The sequence below is a fragment of the Harpia harpyja genome, chromosome 6 (genome assembly GCF_026419915.1).
Source record: "Harpia harpyja isolate bHarHar1 chromosome 6, bHarHar1 primary haplotype, whole genome shotgun sequence".
Classification (NCBI taxonomy): Eukaryota; Metazoa; Chordata; class Aves; order Accipitriformes; family Accipitridae; genus Harpia; species Harpia harpyja.
In genome coordinates, this window is record NC_068945.1 from 15,465,281 (window position 1) to 15,485,294 (window position 20,014).

General features: G+C 48.6%; 2 protein-coding genes and 1 long non-coding RNA gene across 9 annotated transcripts in view; 1 reads left to right on the forward strand and 2 right to left on the reverse strand.

Annotated features, from left to right (window-relative positions):
- Positions 1 to 2,418, reverse strand: part of BPGM (bisphosphoglycerate mutase) — a 38,153-nt gene extending 35,735 nt beyond the window's left edge. The window contains exon 1 of the mRNA XM_052790747.1: positions 2,352 to 2,418. The gene's annotated coding sequence lies outside the window, so the exon portion shown is untranslated. The remainder of the gene's footprint in view (positions 1 to 2,351) is intronic.
- A 70-nt stretch (positions 2,419 to 2,488) lies between these two features.
- LOC128143477 (aldo-keto reductase family 1 member B1-like) overlaps positions 2,489 to 20,014 on the forward strand; it is a 90,685-nt gene continuing 73,159 nt past the window's right edge. The window contains exons 1-10 of one of the 7 annotated variants that reach the window (XR_008235763.1): positions 2,490 to 2,652; positions 3,234 to 3,401; positions 4,670 to 4,786; positions 6,069 to 6,146; positions 6,789 to 6,911; positions 7,424 to 7,524; positions 7,693 to 7,774; positions 8,298 to 8,381; positions 9,137 to 9,219; positions 9,965 to 10,592. Coding sequence is in view for 5 of the 7 variants with exons in the window: in XM_052790737.1 (XP_052646697.1) it covers positions 2,587 to 2,652; positions 3,234 to 3,401; positions 4,670 to 4,786; positions 6,069 to 6,146; positions 6,789 to 6,911; positions 7,424 to 7,524; positions 7,693 to 7,774; positions 8,298 to 8,381; positions 9,137 to 9,219; positions 9,965 to 10,007 (945 nt within the window). In the remaining 2 variants the exon portion in view is untranslated. Of the gene's footprint in view, positions 2,653 to 2,861; positions 3,097 to 3,233; positions 3,402 to 3,640; positions 3,893 to 4,669; positions 4,787 to 6,068; positions 6,147 to 6,788; positions 6,912 to 7,423; positions 7,525 to 7,692; positions 7,775 to 8,297; positions 8,382 to 9,136; positions 9,220 to 9,964; positions 10,604 to 20,014 lie in introns of those variants that run through there. The other 6 variants (XM_052790737.1, XM_052790736.1, XM_052790735.1 and 3 more) reach the window with 6 other exon arrangements.
- Positions 15,107 to 20,001, reverse strand: LOC128143484 (uncharacterized). Its single transcript, XR_008235764.1, has 3 exons — positions 19,877 to 20,001; positions 16,985 to 17,211; positions 15,107 to 15,504 (listed from the first exon to the last, which is right to left on the reverse strand). It is a non-coding gene; the product is annotated as an uncharacterized LOC128143484 (long non-coding RNA).

Genomic DNA, 20,014 nt, shown 5'->3' on the forward strand with positions numbered 1-20,014 from the left:
ACACAAACCTTCTGCCCAAAACCCTCTGTTAAAAGACCAAGACATCTCTCATTCAAGAAACCATTAGGGAAAACCAAGCACCCACCTTCGCAGGAGAACACGGACAGGACACAGAGGAAGCAACACAAAAATCTCAGAAGAAAACAAGAGGAAGGACAAATTGCATTTCTCAGCCGCGCTCTCCAAATCTCATTATCTGTCATCACACACTCTACCCACCTCCTTGCTGCAGGAACGCAAGGCTTTGAAACCTCTCCCCAAAAAGACATGCTCAGAAGAATGAGAACAAATGCTGCAGGGTTTTCTGCCCTTTCTTATAGGAGATCCCACCTTACTGGCCAAACAGCGAGGCTTTGCAAGCTTTCACAGACTTGCAGAGCACAACTCTCTGATGGCACCAGTTCACCTTGGTGCTGCTTCAGTACAAAATCTGGCAGTTCCTACACCAAGACCTGAAACCCACTCACCCTTGTTTCTGAATGTGACACTGCTGACACTAATAAATCACCAGCATAGCACCACAAGCTTGAGTGCCTTGGGAATACAAAGGAGAGCAGGAGCAAACTGGCACTTCATCTGGTCTCTAGGCTCTCTTGAGAAAGTACATCACAGCCAAAGCAAAATGTGTCATTTTGCATTTTTCACTGACTTCTCTGAACAACGAACCAGTGCCCAAGAAGCTGAGCAGACTCAGAGCAGATCTATGGAGAAGGAATCCCCAAAAAGGATGAAAGATAAGCCCTGGGTTGTATAACTGTTATGTGATTCAACTGAAACACCACATCCTGCTGAGGACAGCTGATGGCACTGACACAAAACAGGGGGAAGATTAAAGAGAAAAACTAATTATCTTGTCTGCCTTCAGTTAAATGAAGCAAAAGGAACCTGGGCATCAGCTGTGGGAGAGGCACCCAGAGAAAAATGCACCATTATACATACTCTGAACTTATGCTTGTACCTGAATCAATTCTCTGAGTATAAGCAAACTGCAAAGCCTCCCAAGCAGCCCTGACATACCATTATAGAGTACTTATAGGATCCTGCTGATAAATCAGGTTTTTTTCACTGCACTGTGACTACCTCATCAGTACAGTGTATTTTGCCCCTCCAAAACTTCAAAGTCAGTTTCTAATGTGAAATTAAAGGTCACTTACCATTTATTTCTACACTTGTATATTTCATTCTGAAATATGGTCTGCATCTCCCCAAAGACAGAGGGACAATGTGATCATTGTGACATTCACTGAAAACTCACTACTCTTCTGCAGGTTCGAAAACATACTAAAAAATACTTCCGCGCAACATTTAAAATGAAGTGGTTTAAACTCATTATTTTCCAAATTACTCATAAGCTCAGTTACCCCAAAGTGAAAGCTGCATTCATCCCATCTGGAGAGGGGAACGGGGTGCTCCCCACTCTCACAAGCCAGCCGCACAGAGGTTTCTCTAGCAGTCTCACTTCATCAGCATGCAGGGTGACAAGGCTCCTGGCACCAGCCCAGGCCACCATCGCTGTCATGGGGACACGCTGCTCCAGCCAAAAGGGCTCAGCCCTTCCTCGGCCCACGGCTGGCAGCCCGCAACCACACAGCCAGCGGCGAGGGAGCAGCTCCGCGCGCTGAGAGCAAGAGACCTCTGTCTCATGCCCTGTGCCAGGACTCCTGTTTATTGACTCATTTTGGGACACATCCTGCCTTTACCGATGACAAACCGAGGGGCAAAGTGCCACTGAACGAAACAGGCTCTCCATCTGGTAACCGATGCGTGTTGCAACACCCCAGCGTGTATCACAAGCGAGATCTGCGTGAACAACCCACGGCACAGGGACGGGGTGCTGCAGGAGCTGAACCCTGCACAGTCACAAGCTGGATGGGAGCACAGCCGCCCTCAGCCCTTATCCTTTGATAAGGAACTTCACCGGGAGGAGGGGGCCGCAGGGCGCACCCCACGGGAGAGATCACCTCCGCGATTTTTGACTGACTTCAGCTGTCACAAGAGCCCACACGAGCCGAGCCTCAGCAGAAGGGCCTCCCGAGCCGGGGCTGCCCTGCCCTGCCCTGGAGGGGCCGGTGTGAGGCCCGCTGGGCCCCGGCACGGCCGTTACGGCCCGGCTCTGCTGCATGCCCCCGGCGGGCGGCTCCTCCGGCCGCGGCCGCCTGCCCGGCGCCGGGCCTCAGCAGCCGGGCCCGCCTGACGGGGCCGTCGGCTCCGGTGGGAAACGCCACTCGCGGAGAAACGCCTAACCGGCCCCAGGCGGGCGGGCGGGCGGGGGCGCTGGGGGCGGCCTAGGGGGGCTGCGGAGCACCCCCAGACATTCCCCCCACACGCAGGTAGTTCCCCCCGTACCTTACCATTGCAGCGGGCCGGGATCCCCATTGGTTGTCCCGCTTCGCTGCTGATTGGGCTGCGCTGCCATCGGGGCAGGACTTGAGCGGCGATTGGCTACTGCGGAGGGGAAGGCCGAGCGCTACCAGCTGCCGGGGTGGGTGGGGGACGCCACCCCCGGGAAGGGCCGTACCGCCAGCCCCGGGGCGGGCCCGGCCGCTGTTACAGCGCTCGGCGGGCGGCGCGTTCCCGAGTGGGGCCATGGCGACCTACGCGCGGCTGGGCGCCGCGGCCAAGGTGCCCCTCCTGGGGCTGGGCACATGGAAGGTAACGGCGGCGAGCCCTCCTGCGGCGGGGCCCGGGGCCGCCGCCACCCCGGGCGCCGCGCTGCCGGTGCCACCGACGCCCCGGGCGGCGTCCCGCGCTGGGTAGGGCCGCGCCGCTGCGGCGCTCGGCACCGAGGGTCCCTCCCTGCCCGCCGGCCCCTGGCAGCGGCCTGGGCGAGCTCCTGCGCCGCCGTGGGGCTCTGCCCGGGGGCGCGGGTCGCCGGGGCCTGGGCTGAGGCCCCTCTGCTGGGCCGAGCCCCGCTGGCCGGAGGGCTTCTCGTCCTCGGAGCGGTGTGGGGAAGCGAGGAGGCCGTGGCCCGGCTCTGGAGAGCTGTCCTGGTGTTGGGGCCTCAGCTCTGCAAAGGCGCTCTAGAGCCCTGCCTGGGAGTGGGGTTGCAGAGGAACGGCTGGAGGCTGGCTGGAAGCTCAGCTGCCTCTGCCTGAGGTGTGTACAGACCCAAGAAAGCTTTTTGGAAAAGCTCCTCTTAAAGCCCCTTTGTGTGTTTATCTGCCTTCTAGCTACCTAAGGAGCAGCATGTGAGAATCCCAAATCAAGACGTATCATACCCTTTTTCCCTTCAGTCCCCCCCAGGTAAAGTGGCAGCTGCAGTGATGGCTGCCATTGATGCTGGGTACCGCCACTTTGACTGTGCCTACGTGTACCAGAATGAGAAGGAAGTTGGGGAGGGGATCCAGCAGAAAATCAAGGAAGGCGTTGTGAAACGAGAGGACCTCTTCATTGTCAGTAAGGTAAAAATCAGATGGTCTTGGATCATAGACAGACCAGCTTTACCTGTGATATTTTTACAGTAGGAAACTGAAGTAGTGTTATGGTGTAGCATTGGAGAAGCTCATAATGTAAATGAGATCACTCCTGATACAACTTTCTTGTTTCATTTCATCAGCACAGTGATAGAGTTTGATTCTTTCTTGTCCACTAATAGTAATTTTTCTTGTTGTAACCATTGGATAGGAAGAGTGACTTCCGTGAGTTTTGAACAGGGAGAAGAATCAGCCGTATTCTAACTGTCTGGTGGCAGCTTTCTTTTCTTCCCTAGTCAATCCAATAACACTGAAGGAAGTCAAGACTCCGATTTCCTCCCCAAAATCTACAGAAAGCGTCAGCACCACAGCCTTGCTGTGGTCTGGCACTCTGGTGAGGAGACCCAGAATTGCTGGGGGATGGATGAGGAGAGGCCACCTGCAGACCCATTAAGGCAGAAGAAGGGAAGCAGAAAAAGGTAGAGTGGACCACGTAGCACCAAGCAGGGTAGAAACCAGAGATGCAGAGGTCTGAAATCACTTGCTGGAAAGGTCTGTACAGAGGCAGAACGAGTTTGGTAATGGCACCGCACTGACTGCTAAAGCACAGCAGAGCAGATGAGCCTAGCAGTGGCTGGTGCTTGTTCCAGCAGCCGGGCTTGCAGTCCTGCCGAAGGGGTGTCTCTGCCGTGTGAGGAAGATGAGGTTCTGGCCACCTTGGGACAGTGTAATCTGCTCAGCACATGTCCCAAGGAAGGTGTGGTTGGTGGGTTCTCTTTCTCTTACTTGTTAAGAAAAACAGGCTATTTAGCTGGATTCTGAAGTTGCTTCTTACCTTCGTAAAGGTTGGTGCCAACCGTTTCTTTGTGGCTTTTTTTGTATTTTCTTGGCTTTGCCTGCTACATTCAATGCAAGAGTTTTATGCATGTCAGGAATGACAGATATATGTCTTCATTTAAAAGCCCCCTATTGCAAAGGCAGACTCTGTGTAGAAGAGGGTAACACAAATTATGTCTTAACTAAAGGAACCAGGGGATTTTGTTATGATCCTGCTCAAATATCTGGGCTGCCACTGCACATGCTGCCTTCAGCGTCACAGGCCAGTCCCATCACACAGCAAGCCCCATCTGAAGAGCACTAGGATGGCCTCATTCCACATCGTCTTCCGAAGGAGATGGAGCATTTTTGTCCTGTGCAGGAGAGCACTCGAGCTTTTAACCCAGGAGGTCACGGTGTGCCTTCTTTTTTTTCTGTAGCTATGGTGCACGTTTCATGACAAACCTCTGGTGAAGGGAGCCTGCCAGAAGACTCTTGCTGACCTGAAACTGGATTACCTGGATCTCTACCTTGTGCACTGGCCTTTTGGTTTGAAGGTACGGTAGCAGCAATGCCCTTGGCTTTGTTTCTTGTGACTACGGCTTTTGGGGAGCTATATAGCTTTACAGCCCAACAATTGCTCTGTCTGAGAGACAGTCACGTGTCTGTTGTGTGTACCAGCTCTGCTCTGGTGCTCAGCTTTACTCTGGCCATGTGAGCCAGGCTCTTGATCTCTGCCCCCAAGACTGTTGCTTGCATACCCCTTTGATCCTGGGAATGATGGTCTGAAAACTAGGGGCAGGTCTCCCAGCTGCAAGCATAAGATAGACTGTGCTCTCTTTCTCTTACAATCAGTGTATGCTCATCTGAAAATTACCCCTTGCGGGAAGAAAGGCTGAACTGCTGCCTGTCAGAAATCTTCCTCTGTGTGTTACAAAATCACAGAGCAAGAGAAGATATTTCTGTTTTCCATTTCTCTCTTTAATCATCAAGCCCTTAATACAGTACAGATTAAGCTGACCTTGCCTGCAGGAGCCTTAGTATTTTTCCGCTGAGACAGGAATTCAAAAGGTGAAACTTCTTGGGGCCCTAAACTCTTTCACAGATTAGTGAAGGAGTTGATGTCTCAGTTTGGCTATTTCTAGTCTTAGCCTTTGTGTCCTGCTACAGTCTGATCAGTTTCCATCCTACCTGTTGCTTTTGAGATGCTCATCTTTATTTCGTACTCTATTTTAGCTTTATGTTAACAAAGCCACGAAAATGAAACTGTCTCATGGTTACAGCAGCAAAGCGCTGTTAAATGCAGTTCAGTCTTGGTGTCTTTTCATAACTTGTACGCAAAGGCTCTTCTAATTTCCTAGAATTGGCAGCTTTACACTGAGCTTTGTCATGGAAGAACTGTCACTGCACATAATACCTCTTTTGAGCAGATCTGATGTTGTGTAGACCAAAGCTGTGTGCTCCTAGTACCTACAAGGTCCCCTTATACCTTCCCGGAAAAAGAACAAAAACAGTTCTCCTGAAGCAGACACAAAAGAACAAAACATGAAGTGAACATGTATGAGACTGGAGGCTATAGTTCTGAGTGGTTTGTGTCCCTGTAGGTGTCTGGGTGAGTCATCACTTTGAGGGGTCCAGCAGAAAAACCTGTCTTTATGGGAATGGTCACTGGCAAAAATGCCTTAAATTGCTCCCACTCCTCAGGAAGGAATGACTGAATGTAGACAAGAATTAGTGTTCTTGCTTGCACTAGAAGTTTAAGCTATTGTGGTTGTGAGCTCTCATGGTATTAAGCAAACTTCTCAACAGATTTTCAAGCATTTTCTTTGTCACTGACAGGCAGGAGAGGAGCTGTTTCCCACAGATGGCAAAGGCATGTCTATATCCAGCAACACAGATATTCTGCATACATGGGAGGTAAGTTCAGCCACAGTGGAAGGGTCATGTCTTCTGTCCTCAGCAGTGGTGTTAGCTTCAGCAGTCACAGAATGGCTCATGCATATATGCAGAATTAGTTGGAAAGAATTCACAAAAGTATGTGGTAGCTTTTGAAAATGTGCATGCTTAGACACGCTATTATTCCTATTCACTATGGATTAGTATCTCAAGTTACTGAGCTGCACCATCACTTTCAGTGGAGCTGCAGACCAGACTGAGGCTAGAAAAAGTTATTTACTTGACTGTAATTATATGATTTTTCTTCACCACAGTTCTCATGCAGTTCTTGAACTGCTCAAACAGATTTTGCAGAAATAGACACTTGGGTTATGATCCTTCTATCCTCCTAGGACATAGCCCTCCAGTGCTGTGACAACAGTAGAGTTAGAGTCTTCTTTTCCTTGTGTAACTCAGTCAATTTCACAGTCTCAGAAATTATTTTGGGCAGAAGATATGGCATAGATACTACCAGTACCCACTTTTCCCCTTGAGAATCAAAAACCCAGCAAGTCCAAACAGTTGTTTTGTGCTTCCCATGAAGGGAAACAAGCCACATCAGGAAGAATGTATTCAGGTCACGTCTTGTACACTGGATGCTGACTTTGCTCCACTTTGTGTTAGGCCATGGAAGAGCTAGTGGATGCTGGTCTGGTGAAAGCCATTGGAATCTCCAACTTTAACCGTGAGCAGACCGAAAGAATCTTGAACAAACCAGGACTGAAGCACAAGCCTGCAAATAACCAGGTAAACTGCTAAGTGACTGCAGGTGAATAGTTTTCAGGGATTATAAAGATCTGATTACAGTTGAATGAGGAGACAGAAAAAGGGAGAACAAAGTAGACACAGCATGTACTCTAAATCCCACTCTGTGGATACTTCTTGGTACAAAAAAGACCAGAATATTTCCTTTTTGTCTCACCTTGTTGAACCACTTTTTGCATATTCTGGAGTGCTTTTCTATGAAGCATTCTCTCTGGAGGGATAAATAATCCAGACACGAGCTATCATTCTGACTGTAATCATTGACTCTTATAAAGCCTCTCAGAACAAAATCCAAAAAGCACATAAGGACTCAACATAAAAGTTGTGCCCTATAGAATTATAGTTTTGTATTGTCACACAGACCACATGTAGGGTAGGATGAAGGCAGCCTGTTAGTAGGAAATCAGGATTCAGGAAAAAAAAAAAAAAATCTCTGGAGCATAGGAACACTACAGTAGTTCTACAACTGTCTGTCTCTGCTCCTGTGTTGGCAGATTGAGTGTCATCCATACCTCACCCAGGAGAAGCTTATCAACTATTGCCAATCCAAAGGGATCACTGTGACAGCGTACTGTCCCCTTGGACGCCCTGACAGGTAATTTCCAAGTGGGTTAGTGTGGTTTAAGTTTGAAACATTCAGACTAATTGAATGAGTAATTGTGCAGGTGTATATATATATTATTTTTTTTTAAAATTACTCATGCTAGGTAGAATCTTTCTGGAGTGATTCTTTGCTGTTTCTTCCTCTTTTTCATCTGTGTAGGGCTAAGCCAGAGGAGCCTTGTCTTCTGGATGACCCCAAGATCAAAGAGATTGCAGCCAAGCACAACAAAACCCCAGCGCAGGTGGGTAGGTGCCAAACAGTGGGTACTCCTTCCAGTAACACAGCCATTAAGGAAACTATGTCTGAAGAGAGGGTACAACCTTTATCAGTGTTCCCTGTGAACTATGGTGCCCTTTTGTGGTGTTAACAAGCAATGTGGGTTGCCTACACTGTGGCCTACAATATATGCTGCTACTATTTCTTTGGCCCTCAGCCAGAAGAGGATTCTTGACCCATCTTCACAGATGTCACTTCCCCTCTAAAGTCCTCCTGCAGAGAATGAAAGCCTTGCACGGACTGCTAAAAGCCCAGGTGGGAAGAAAAGGAATTAACTATCCCAAACTGGATGGGAAAGGAGGCCTTCCATGTGGGCTCTTCCCTCTTTGCTCTCCCGGAAGTGCTACCTAGGCCACAGCAACAGGAAGGATTTGAAATGCAGCTCTGCAGAAATGGGTATAGCTTAGGGAAAACAGCTGTTGGAACAGGCTCTGCTTCCTCCAGAGCAGGAGCCATCCTCTCTCTGACTCAGTTGTCTGTTCCTGCAGGTTCTCCTTCGCTTCCAGATCCAGAGAAACGTGATTGCGATTCCCAAGTCTGTCACACCACAGCGCATTGTGGAGAACTCCAAGGTGAATGATTACGAGTGAGCTGGGTGCTGCCCTTCGAGGATGGCATGCCTTCTCCCTGCAGAGCAAGCAGTGATCCTTTCTCACCCTTCCCAAGTCCTTGTCAGGGAAGAGGACTGGGGTTTTTCTCTCTGTCTGGAAATTAGGGCTACAATGAAAACTACAGCTGGAGAAAAGATAGACAGAGCTCTTGGAAACAGTATGTTGATAACTGTATCAGGCACCTTATACAGTGTCTCCTTGTGGATGAAGTGGTGGGCAGGGCTTGCCTGGAGCCCAAGTGTAGTAATGTTCCTCAAAATATGGAGTAAGCAATGTGAGGGGAAGAGTCCTGGTGTCAATAAACCACATCGCTCCTCTGACTGTGAAGTCAGGGTTTTTTCCTGGTATGGGACATGAAGATTTCAGAAGTAACATAGCTGGATTTATTGAAATATGAAAGTCTTCCAGATGTTTCTTTGGAATTGGAGAAAATGCATCTTCCACAAATAGAGGCATTCTGCAACGCTAAGGTGCTCACCAAACATCTTGGAACAGCTGGCACATGTAACTACAACTGGCAATCTCTTTTGTTTGTTTCTTCCCTCTGCCAGTAGAGTCTTGAAAATCCAAAGATACTTCTTTTTCCTTTCCCTGTCTCATGAAGCCATCATTTCTAGCCTGCAGCCTTTCTGATGTGAACTTGTTTATTAATCTTGCGAATCTTGCTTCTGATTTGATTTGTTCAAAGAGGTGATTTCCAGCTGTTTCTCTTTTAGGTGTTTGACTTTGAATTGACTAAAGAGGAGATGGCAACGCTTCTCAGCTTAAACAGAAACTGGAGGATCTGTGAAATGATCACGTAAGTGACAGCTTGTTTCCTTCAAAGTCTTACATTTTCAATAATCTTTATTCTGATCTCGCAGGTACTGGCATAGCTGTTTAAATTGGGTATATTTTGAAATCTGAAATAATTTGGGGGAGGAAGTAGCTGTTATTTAACATCTTAGTGGAGTTATATTTTCACTTGATTGACTAAAGGATGAGTATAAGTCATACTATGTGTTCATTTTGAATCCTTTATCCAGGAAACTGTGTGCCTGGCATTCCAAAGGAGGGTTCTAGTTGATAACTTTGGCTATGTCCATATTGAAGAAATGAGCATTAGGCAGTTTTAAATTTACGGTATTTTTTTTCTGTGAGTTATAAAGTGATATCAGCTCTTACATAGGTGGTTGGGGGAGGGAATGACCATCTGAAGTGCAGGATGAAGAATGACTGCTTGCAGATGTGCACCTTGGAAGCCTCTAGCAAGACAAGCAAGTCTTGGCTGAAAGGCCCCAGAAACTGCTGTTTTCTCCGTCAGCAGCGTGAACTCTTTATCTACAAAGTAACCTGGTCCGACCACTGTTAAGTGCCTGAATAACAGGAAAAGACTTGAACTTGTTGGTCATGTATGCCATTTCTATACTAATAGGTCTCTGAAATTCATTCTGCAGTTACACAGTTCAGAGCCTCCCTTGAAGACTCCTCTATACACCCAGTGTAGTTCTACATAGCATTTATTTCAGCCTTGAGAGTAATCTTTCATATTTGATTTCCTCCAGGTGCAAAAATCACAAGGAGTACCCTTTCAATGCAGAATACTGAAGACAGTTTTATCCTGCCTTCCTGCAGGCCTCTGGGGTCTATTGAGCATCTACCATTGCCTAGAGTTGTCTGCTATATAGCTTGCACACTGTATGTCTCCTGCCAGCAAAGGCATAGTATATGTATTCAGTGACTTTGTTTGGGTTTGTCTTCTTTGGTGGAAGGAAATAGTAAAATTGTTCTGAAGAACAAAATATGGGCTATAATAATTCTCTACTCACTAGATGAGTGTCTCTGCATGGCTGAAATAGCAAAGCAGAAAACACAAAGAATGAACTAGCAACTGATTTTTTTTATCTTCTGTCTTGCATCAACACCACTTAAGGCTGCAGGGTAAGGATATGTGAGCACAGAAGAAAAATCCTGAAAGAATGAACTACATAATCACTGCCTGAAGATAAAAGACAACAATTAACTGCTAGAGCACAGCCCAAAGCTTTCTGGGAAAGAAGAATAAATGTGAGAAATGTCCAGACCTGCACATGCATACCAACTCATACTGGGCCTTATTTCAGTTGAACTCTTTTACAGGCTGAAACTGGATAGAAATTAGTGTTCAATTTTATTCTTATCCAAATAAAAAATGTTTAGATTACTGCTGGTTTTGAAGTTCTGTTCTAATGTGAAAAATTGATAAACCAAGCCACTGGCATCAACAGTGTCAATGGAAACCATCATCCATATTCAATTTTAAATGATGTCACAGGAGCATCAAGATCTTGCCTTGATCAAAAGTTGAATTACTTGGTGCAGTAAGCTTTGGTTGACAGAGCAATGCTGACAAGAACAGTCAAGTATGACAGGCCTTAGTATGGACTGTGGATCAACAAGCAATAGGAGACCAACACCTGAAACTGCTGGATAGCTGTACAGTGGTATCACTGTGGACTGATTTGGTTGGTAACCTGTGCTGACATCTGGCTGTTAAAAGCCCAGAGTAACAGAGACTGGGAGGAGAGGGGAGACTGCATTAAGCAGGTGCCTGGTACTGCACAGAAGTAGAGGGTGCAAAGTGGAACTGTTAATACTGAGCTGCTGCCCCAGAGCCTGACACTGGAGGAAGTGTTATGTTTCCTCCAGGCTATGCTGTGCTGACTCAGTGGAATGGTCACTGGGACAGGTCTCTCTTAACTGTAACTGTATGTATGAGTAAAGCTTTCCCCTGACAAAGCCTATCCTTCATGGTGGAGGATGCAGGTGAGCCTTGCTGGGCAGTGCTAGGATTGCTAGGTGTTGCAACAGCATGGTACTTCAGGGGACTGTTAAGTGCAATGTGCCTTGGGCTGGTGGACATAGGGCATCTGCAGTACAACTACTGCATTCTGGTCTATAACATCCACACCAGATCAAGCTGTAGGGTCTGAGAAAAGCATATGAAGTTTGAGTTGTATCTATCTTGAGCAAGAGGGTGGTTTTGGAATCTTCCTTGAGAACTAGACAATTAACAGAAACCTGCTTTTGTAAAGGTTAATAGTATTAGGACCCAATGCTGACTGACTTACTGCTTGTGCCATACTAACTTCTATTACAATTTAGTGTGCAACAAGTGAATACGCTTATACAAGCTTGAGCTACTTGCATTCTACATTATTAGTTTGTAAGTATGAGTGCACGTATGAAAGCTGTTTGACAGATGACAGAAAGGCTGAGAGGTTGAATGGCACAGGAGCATCAAGATCTTGCCTTGATCAGGAGTAGAATAACTGCATATAATGAACCATGGCTGACCAGCCAGTGCAAACAAGAATTGCGTAAGGAGTCTTGGTACATACACCTGGAAACTGGATGGTAATAGTGTAGACCGATCTGGCTGCCAGCCTGTGCTGGCATCTAGCTTTAAAAACCCATGATAAAACAGACCATGGGGAAACATCACTCCACAGGTATCCAGAATGATGTGGAAACAAGGTGTAACGGTAGGTGTTAGTGCTGAGCCACTGCCCAGAGCCTGACACTAAGACAGGTCAGAGTGTTGCATTTCCCCCAGGTGAGACCACACTGACTCGCTGGTATAGTAGATGAGGGACACAGAATGTTACACCTTGTGAGTACTTCCAGGTATTGTTCTTCTATCACTTTCACATCCATAGCTCATATGTACCAAGACTCCTGTGCCTCTGGAACACTCTTCCTGACAGGCTATTCCTCCATTAGTCCACTTGGTGAATTCAGCTTAGCAGTGTCACATTGCCTGGTGCTCCCTTACCCAGTGACAAATGCAAAAAGAACTTAGTCTTTTTATGTGATTAAAAAGAAAGAAGCTTTTGTTTTCAAATGAAGTGTGAAGAAAACTTGCATGTTTGGCTTCAGTGTTATGGTTCTGAGAGAGACAGGACAATGAACCTCAGATACATTACAGCTTTAGGTGGTGTTAGTACTTATTCTCACTCATTCCAACAGGAAAAAACCACAATGTGCAAATGTTTGTCTCGGTACACTGATAATTTGAGATGACATAAGATATTCTAAAATATATGTATATAAGTCCCTAGAATTTATCTAATAAAAAAAAAAATTATGGTTGAAATTAAGTCTTATTCCCTTCAGGTGCAAAACTCACAAGGAGTACCCTTCCAATGCAGAATACTGAAGATGGTCGTATCTGCCCTCCTCCAGAGCTTGGTCTGATATTCTTCCTATCAATTTATCTAGCTTTCTTACTGCATCTTTCCACCTGCAGCCAATGAAGTCACAGGATATGTATTCAGTGATTATTTTGTTGTTGTTGTTGTTTCTCTTCTGAAAGAAGGATACAGTAAAATTGTTCTTATGAATAAAATGTGAGCTTTCATAATTCTCTGCCAAAATGTGGAATTAAGGAGAAAACAGGGAGAGACTTTGAACTACACATTCACATGTATACTTTATCTTGCATCAACACAACAGGCTAAGTAGGATATTCAGCAGTTGTGAGCACTGGAGAAAAATCTCTGAGAAATGTGAACTAAAGACTAACTTCCTTAGGATGAGTGAGACAACCAGGAGTTTCACCATGCCAGAACTAACTGAGAAAGGGTTTGTGTGGTTTGGGTTTTTTTTTTTTAATACTTATCCCTTTCTTGAAAAAAAAAAATCCATATGCAGAAAACATACAGGTGCATGCTCGGCAGTATTTTTATACAAGCTTTCTCCTATGTGTCAGAATACAACAACGTGGTGGATTTTGGATACAACACAATTTCAACATGTGCTTCAAATTATTGCCAGTTGTAAAATTCTATCCTTATATGGAAAATTGTTAACAAGCAAAAAAAAAAAACCAAACCCCAAACAAAACTCAGAACTTGCACCTGCCATTTCATTCAAGTGCCTATATTTGAGAAAACTGATCTTTAAATGCAACAATGAAATAAAAGATTCCTGCCTGACCAAAAAGATCTTTTGCTTTGAAAGTGTGAGTGTTTATGCTCCTGTGTAGACATTATAGTTAGAAGTGAGACAGGATGCTGGACCCCCAATACTATTTGACTTTAGGAACTGAGTTTGTTCTTTACTAGCTCTGTTATTTTTGAGTTTGATATGCTGCTTTTTGCAGATAAAACTGTTAAATTTTTCTCAGACTAAAACTTCCAAAAGATGGTAATATACAACCCCCTGGGACAGAAACAAAATGTGGCAGAGGAATGCAGTACAAGTATTTTTAGTGCTTCTGTACAGAACTAATAGATGTTAACCTACTGCAGCCAAACAAAAGAAATGAGAATTTACTTGCTGTTCTGTTTTTAAGATGTGCTTTGTATTTCAGATGCACTCTGCACAGCTGTCCTTGGCCTTTTCTCCTAAGTCACAGGCAGCTGCTGAAGTGTCTCTACTGGGGAATCATCTCCTCTAACTTTAGGTACCCACCTTAGGGCCAACTTCTAAGCTCCCATCCCTGCCAAGGGAGATTTGGGCTGAACAAGACAGCAGCCTTCAGCATGATCCATTACACCCATGGTGGGAGCTGCCCTTGGTTCAGACCTGACTTGCTCTTTTTAGGTTCTCTAGACTTCATGCACCCTTTCCCCTGTGAACAAAGGTGAAGTATGCACGGGTCGCCCGCAGTCACCTGCACCTTGGGGACACGAATCCTCCCTGGGACAGCAAAGCCACTCGGCACTTTCCCCTGCGGGCACCAGAGGGCAGCCGGCCCTCAGAGGAGACCCGCCTTGCCCCCTCCTCGCTGGCCACCAGCCCCCAGCAGTGCTGGGGGGCATTTCAGACGCCACACGACCTGGGTGTCTGCCTCCCCGCAGGGCAGGCTCAGCCCCTCGGCGCTGCGCCCAAACTGCCGGCCTCCCCGCCGGCCCTGCCTCCACGGCCAATTCCCTGGCGGCACCAAATGCTCTGAGCCCAGGGCACCCAGCCCAGGACAGGTGCTCAGGTACGATGGCCCATCTGGTTCCAACCACCTCCTCCAGCAGCCCCCTTCAGCCCAGCCACCCCCTCCCACCACTGCCCTGGCCCCACAGCCCCAGGGCTGCAGCTGGGGGTCCCGAGCCCTCCCACAGCACTGCAGTAGCAGGGGCTTGCTCACCCTGATGGGGGAGCAGCTGGGTCTGAGCCCACCAACCCCTTTGGCCTCTCCGCCTCTGGCAGATCCCAGCCCCAGGAGGCATGGTGCAGAGACACAAGTCCCAGTGACAGCAGAGCTGGACACCTGAGTTCCCCACACACCCCTACACGCATGGACACCCACTCTGGAGCATATCTGGCACAGGGGACATGCAGAGTAGGTCTCAAGGAACTGATGCCCAAACCTCCTTTCCACCTGACGCCCAAATTCAAGGCATCAAAACAATCAAGGCTCCTTTAACACCACCACCAAGTGAGATGAGGAAGTATTTGCTTTTGTGGCTGTGTCACCTTTCTGTTTCCTCCTACTGGGCAGGTGACCAAACACAAAGTTGCACACTGGGTTTCATGGGAAAATAGTAAAAACTCTGTTCAAGGAAAGAGGCACCTTAGGACCTTCTTCCCAAAACTTCCACTTTCAATTCATGAACATGTAATCCAAGAACATTTGTTTTGCAGCTTCCTGAAGGAAGCAACCCATAAAACCCTCAGCAATCCCCAGGCTGAGGTGAAACAGCTCTGCTGAGACCAAATACCCATTTTTATTGAACAGTAAAGGTACAATGTTTGCTGTGGTGCAGGGAGAGCCAAAGGTTTAGACCGCTGTCTTTTCAGTGGTATACCTTCTCCAGCATAGGTCACCCAGTGGCCACAGTGCCTTCAGGGGTTTCCTTGCTCCAGCATGGCTCATCCACCAGCTGCATTCCCCTCAGAAGTAAGCCCTTTCAGCATGGATCTTTTTCAAATTGTGCACCTGTATTTCCAACAGCGTGTCTGAGCCAGGGCACCGTGGAGTTTAAATTTTGGCATGATATAGTGTTTACATTGGTGTTGGAGGTAGCTGGTTCTGGCTGGCACTGAGCAGTTCTGGTCTCCACCCAGGTCACCACTGCCATCCCCTGATACCCCCTGCAATTTGTGTCCTTTACATTCCACCCTTCACCTTATTGAAAAATATATTAAGAATTGTTTCACCCTTATATAAACTGTACCTTTAACATCATCACAATCTTAATGTATATTCATTATAAACTCCATCCCTTGTCCCGGCAGACCAGACTAGTGTAGTTAACATCTCACCAGTGCGAACGTAACATGCATCACAAACCCACCCCTCCCCCAGCAGATAAAATTATCAGGATCAACACTGCAACAATCTTAACATATACTTTCCAACCCCTTCTAAAACTTTGTCCAAGGTCAACCATACTACTGGGCTCCCAGCATTATCCTTGGCCATGCCGCTAATCTCCTGCCTGTCTTCTGGCATGCTCCCTCCAGTACAATACATTTAAGTCACTGGCATGCTCCCTCCAGTACAATACATTTAAGTCACTCCTTGATGCCCCACCAGCTTATCAGGTGATACCAGAGGGGCAGTAGTTACTGTGCTCAGACCTTGGAGCTTTCAGGCCACGGCATCAGTGATCTCCACTTTTTCAGGGTCCCTTCCTCCTTGCCTGTAAACACAATCCAGCAGTCCAAGCAGTGGCAGTCGATTACCTGCTTCTTCCCAGTCCCTCTGTGGGTGTGTCTCATCTGTGGGTTCAGCAGGATCGGGCCATTGCTCCACACAGCCCTTCACTAGCAGATCCTAAAGCCTTCCTCTCTTGTGCAGGGCAGTGCTTGCAAGTAGCATAGAGCTCAAACACCCCAGAACTCTGCTCTTCCAAGACAAAAGCTGTATCCCATTTGCTCTGGCTTCCCAGCACCGCCACAGCCACTGCAGGGACACCAGTTGCTGCAAGTGTTCAGCATTTCTGTAGTTTAATTCTGAACAAAGGACTGTCAAGAGAGCGCTCACACTCTGGGGAGCAGCACTCCCATCTCCACAGATCTACTTAACCTTGCAACTCAGGCTGCCTGAAAGGGCTTTGTTTTTACTTTGCCATCAGTCCTCTGTTTCCCCTCAGAGGTGCCAGGGTCCCCCTCTGAGGTAATCACTTTAAGATAACTTGCTGCTCCTGCAACTGCAGCTTGGCCTACCTGGCACGCAGCTTTCCATCCGGCCAATTCAGCGCTATTGCTCACTTCTGACCAAGGGCCTCTCCTTCGCCCCGAGCACTTGTTAATGCACATTACTCCAACAAAAATCATCAGCCTGACTCCCCCGCTCTGCTAAGTGGTCCTGGTCTCTCTGAAGCCCCATTTGCAGCACGTGGCAAGCCCCAGCACGTGGCAAGCCCCAGCACACAGCCGCATCATAGCAGCATGCCTTTCTCCCCATGTTTCACAGCCAGCACCTCTGCAGCTCCCCGACCTGTGCATTTGGAACCTACATGTGGAGACAGCACTACACCAGGCCACTGGGGCACGGGCTTGGATGAAGCACCTGTCTATCTCTTCCCAATCACCTTCCCACCCAGCAATGGTCTCCCCAGCTCCCTCCTTTCTGCAGCTGTTCGTACACTGTCTGCACTCACCCCTGGACACACACTGGCTGCGCCACTTCCACCACCACATATTCCCAGGACCAGGATCATGGCTTCTTCCAGAGTCCTTCTTATTACTCCAGTTCCAGGCCGTGACAGGGCTGGGTGTCACACGCATTCTCCAACAGCTACCATCCCAGGCAAAACAGTCTCATCTCAGGGCAATCTAAGCTGATTTATCGCCAGTTAAGACAGACTTCATTTCACCGATTCAGGTACTGAGGGGGGAAAAAAGAACACAGAAGAAACAGTAAACACCTTTCTCCACCTTCCCCAGCCTCTAAGCCAAACACCAATGCCCTCCGTCCCCCTCTCCGCTTCCCCCATTTTCACCACAGATTACACCCAGTCCACCCCAATGCCCCCCCTGAGGTGAGGGTGGCTCCGAGGGTGGGGCTGGGTGCCTGATGCTTCCCTTTACCGCTCAGTCCTGCCTGTCGTGCCTTGGTGCTGCCGGGTGGGCAGGCTGCTGTCCCCAGGGCTGCTGCTGCCCGGCGGGGGTGGCTCAGGCCACAGGCCCCTCAGCAGCCAGCCCCTTTGGGGCAAGGTGCTGCCCTCCTTCTCCCCTGGCTGGGGGACTGGGGGGGGCCACGCGGGCTCTTCCCATCACCCTGGGTGGCAGCACCGGTTTCAGAGCCAGCCAGAAGCAGCTCTGACCGGCCTGGGGCAGTTGGCAGTTTCCTCCTGCCCAGGTCTCCCCCCCCCCGCAGGGCTAAACCTGCCCTTCCCACCCAGTAACTGCCACGGGCAGCAGGAGCGCTTCCTCAGTGCTTGGCTGTGCCTGCGGTGTGGTTTTGAAGCAGAGGGGATTAACGGACAAATACTAGTGTGAAAACAAAAAGCCTCATCAACTCTGAGAAGATGGGAGATCCACCAAGATACGCTCCTGGCTTGATTTGAGCTTGGAGTGAAAAAGAGGCCGAGGTCTTCCACAGTCAGCTTCAGCCAAGACCCTGAGGTCTGCCTGCTGGCACCCAGAGGGTGAACTGGAGCCCCCCACCGAGCAAAATAAACCTCCCCTTTTAAAGGCTCCAAGCAAGTCAGAAGTTCCCGCTGCCCTTCACAGGGATTCAAGCCTGAAACCCACATGCCCTCACCTCAGAACACTGGTTTAAGCTATGCCTGTATCTGTCGGTAGCCCTAAAGCTGCAGACCCCTGTGGCTCTCCCCCTTATGAATAGAGATGACCACACCTTGCAACTCTGTCACCTCCTCAAAAAAAAAAAAAAAAAAAAAAAAAGCCTTTATGCTTTTTCAGCAGGCCACAGGGTCTCTGCCGGTAAAGACTGCCTCTACAAGGACATACCCACTTCCATTATTCTGGGCCCTGTTCTTCTCAGATACCAAACACTGCTGGTCTCCACAGTCACAACTTGTAGTGAAATTACAGTTACTAAATGCAACCTCAGCAAAACAAACCAAAAAACTCATGACACTACGCATCCTGTTTCAGGGCAAAACCTCTCATGCGGATCAAGAAAAAAAAAAAAGAACAACCCTCCTCCTCCCCCGCACAGTTCCTCATCGCCAGCACTCACTGTAAAGAAACAGCTGGCCATGTTATCAAGGACACAGCGCACAAGATTCACCAGGCTAGCTGTCACCCCGTGACACATGCAGGACTTCTTCCCCCAAGGCCCTGCCACCATGTGATGGCCCCCGCCAGGCCTTGGGGAGAGGTAAACAGCAGAAAGCCGACCTGCCTTACAGCCGTGAGGGGGAAGTCTCCCACTCGCGAGAGCAAACAGCAAAAACAAAATACAGAACTTCTCCCTGAAGCCTCTTGTGATGAGATGGAGACATCTCTCTGACTAGAAACCGCCAGGGAAAACCAAACCCAAAAGGTAAGAGATAAGCACCAAGTTATATAACGGTTTCATGATCCAAGTGAAAACACATGTGAAAACACATTGCATCCTGCCGGGGATGGCTGATGGCGCTGACACAAAACAGGAGGAACGTTAAAGAGGAAAACCAATTACCTTGCCTGCCCTTAGTTAAATGGAGCAAAAAATACCAGGCTGCAAAGAGCAGGGGCCTTTGCCGTGGGAGAGGCACCCAGAGTAAACACTCACACCTGAAGAAACTCTCCATGTCTGAGGAAGCAGCAAAGCCTCCCGGGCAAGTCTGTTTTTTTCCACTGCGCTGCAACCTCTTCAGCAGAACAGCGTACGCTTGTCTGCAAAAATTTCAAAGCCAGTTTCTGATGTGAGATTACTGGCTACCTACCATGTACGATTACAATCATGCATTTTATTCTGAAATGCCCTCAGCACCTCCCTAAAGACAGAGGGACAATTTGATCATTATGTCACTCATTAAAAAGTCACTGTTTCTCTTCTGCAACATTCAAAACACTTTAAAAAAACCTCTCCCAACATGCAAAATAAAGTTCTGTTTTTAAACTGACTTTATCCTAACATACTTCTAAGCCACAGCTCACTCTCCCTTGAAGTGAAAGCTGCATTTGTCCCATCTGGAGCAGGAAACAGGTTCTCCCCACTCTCACAAGCCAGCCACGCCAAGGTTTCTCTAGCGGTCTCGCTGTATCAGCAGAGCAGGGTCAGAAGGCCCCGGCAAGGGGGACCAGCCCAATCCACCATCCCTGTCGTGGGGACGTGCTGCTCCAGCAAGGGGCTCAGCCCTCCCTCGGCCTGAGGCACGCAGCCCGCAAACGGCTCTTAGGGTGCAGGGAGACACCTCTGTCTCATGTCCCCTCTGTCACCCCCATCCCGGCGACGGCTGAGGTGTGACATCCAGGCACTGAGGTGCTGCGGGAGGGCTACCAGCCGGGGAGCCCTACTGAACGCCCCTCCCGTGAAGTTAGCGCAGCCCCGGTTTAAGCACCTCCTGACACAACCCGGCCGGCTGCGTGGCGCTCACCCCGGCGCCGGGGCTCGCAAGCGCGGCCTCCGTCGGCCCTCAGCTGCCGCCCCGGACCCCCGCCGTGGGCCGTACAGGGCCCTGGCCCCGCAGCGGCGGCGGTCCGGGAGACAGCGCCGGGACCGCCCCGCCATCCCC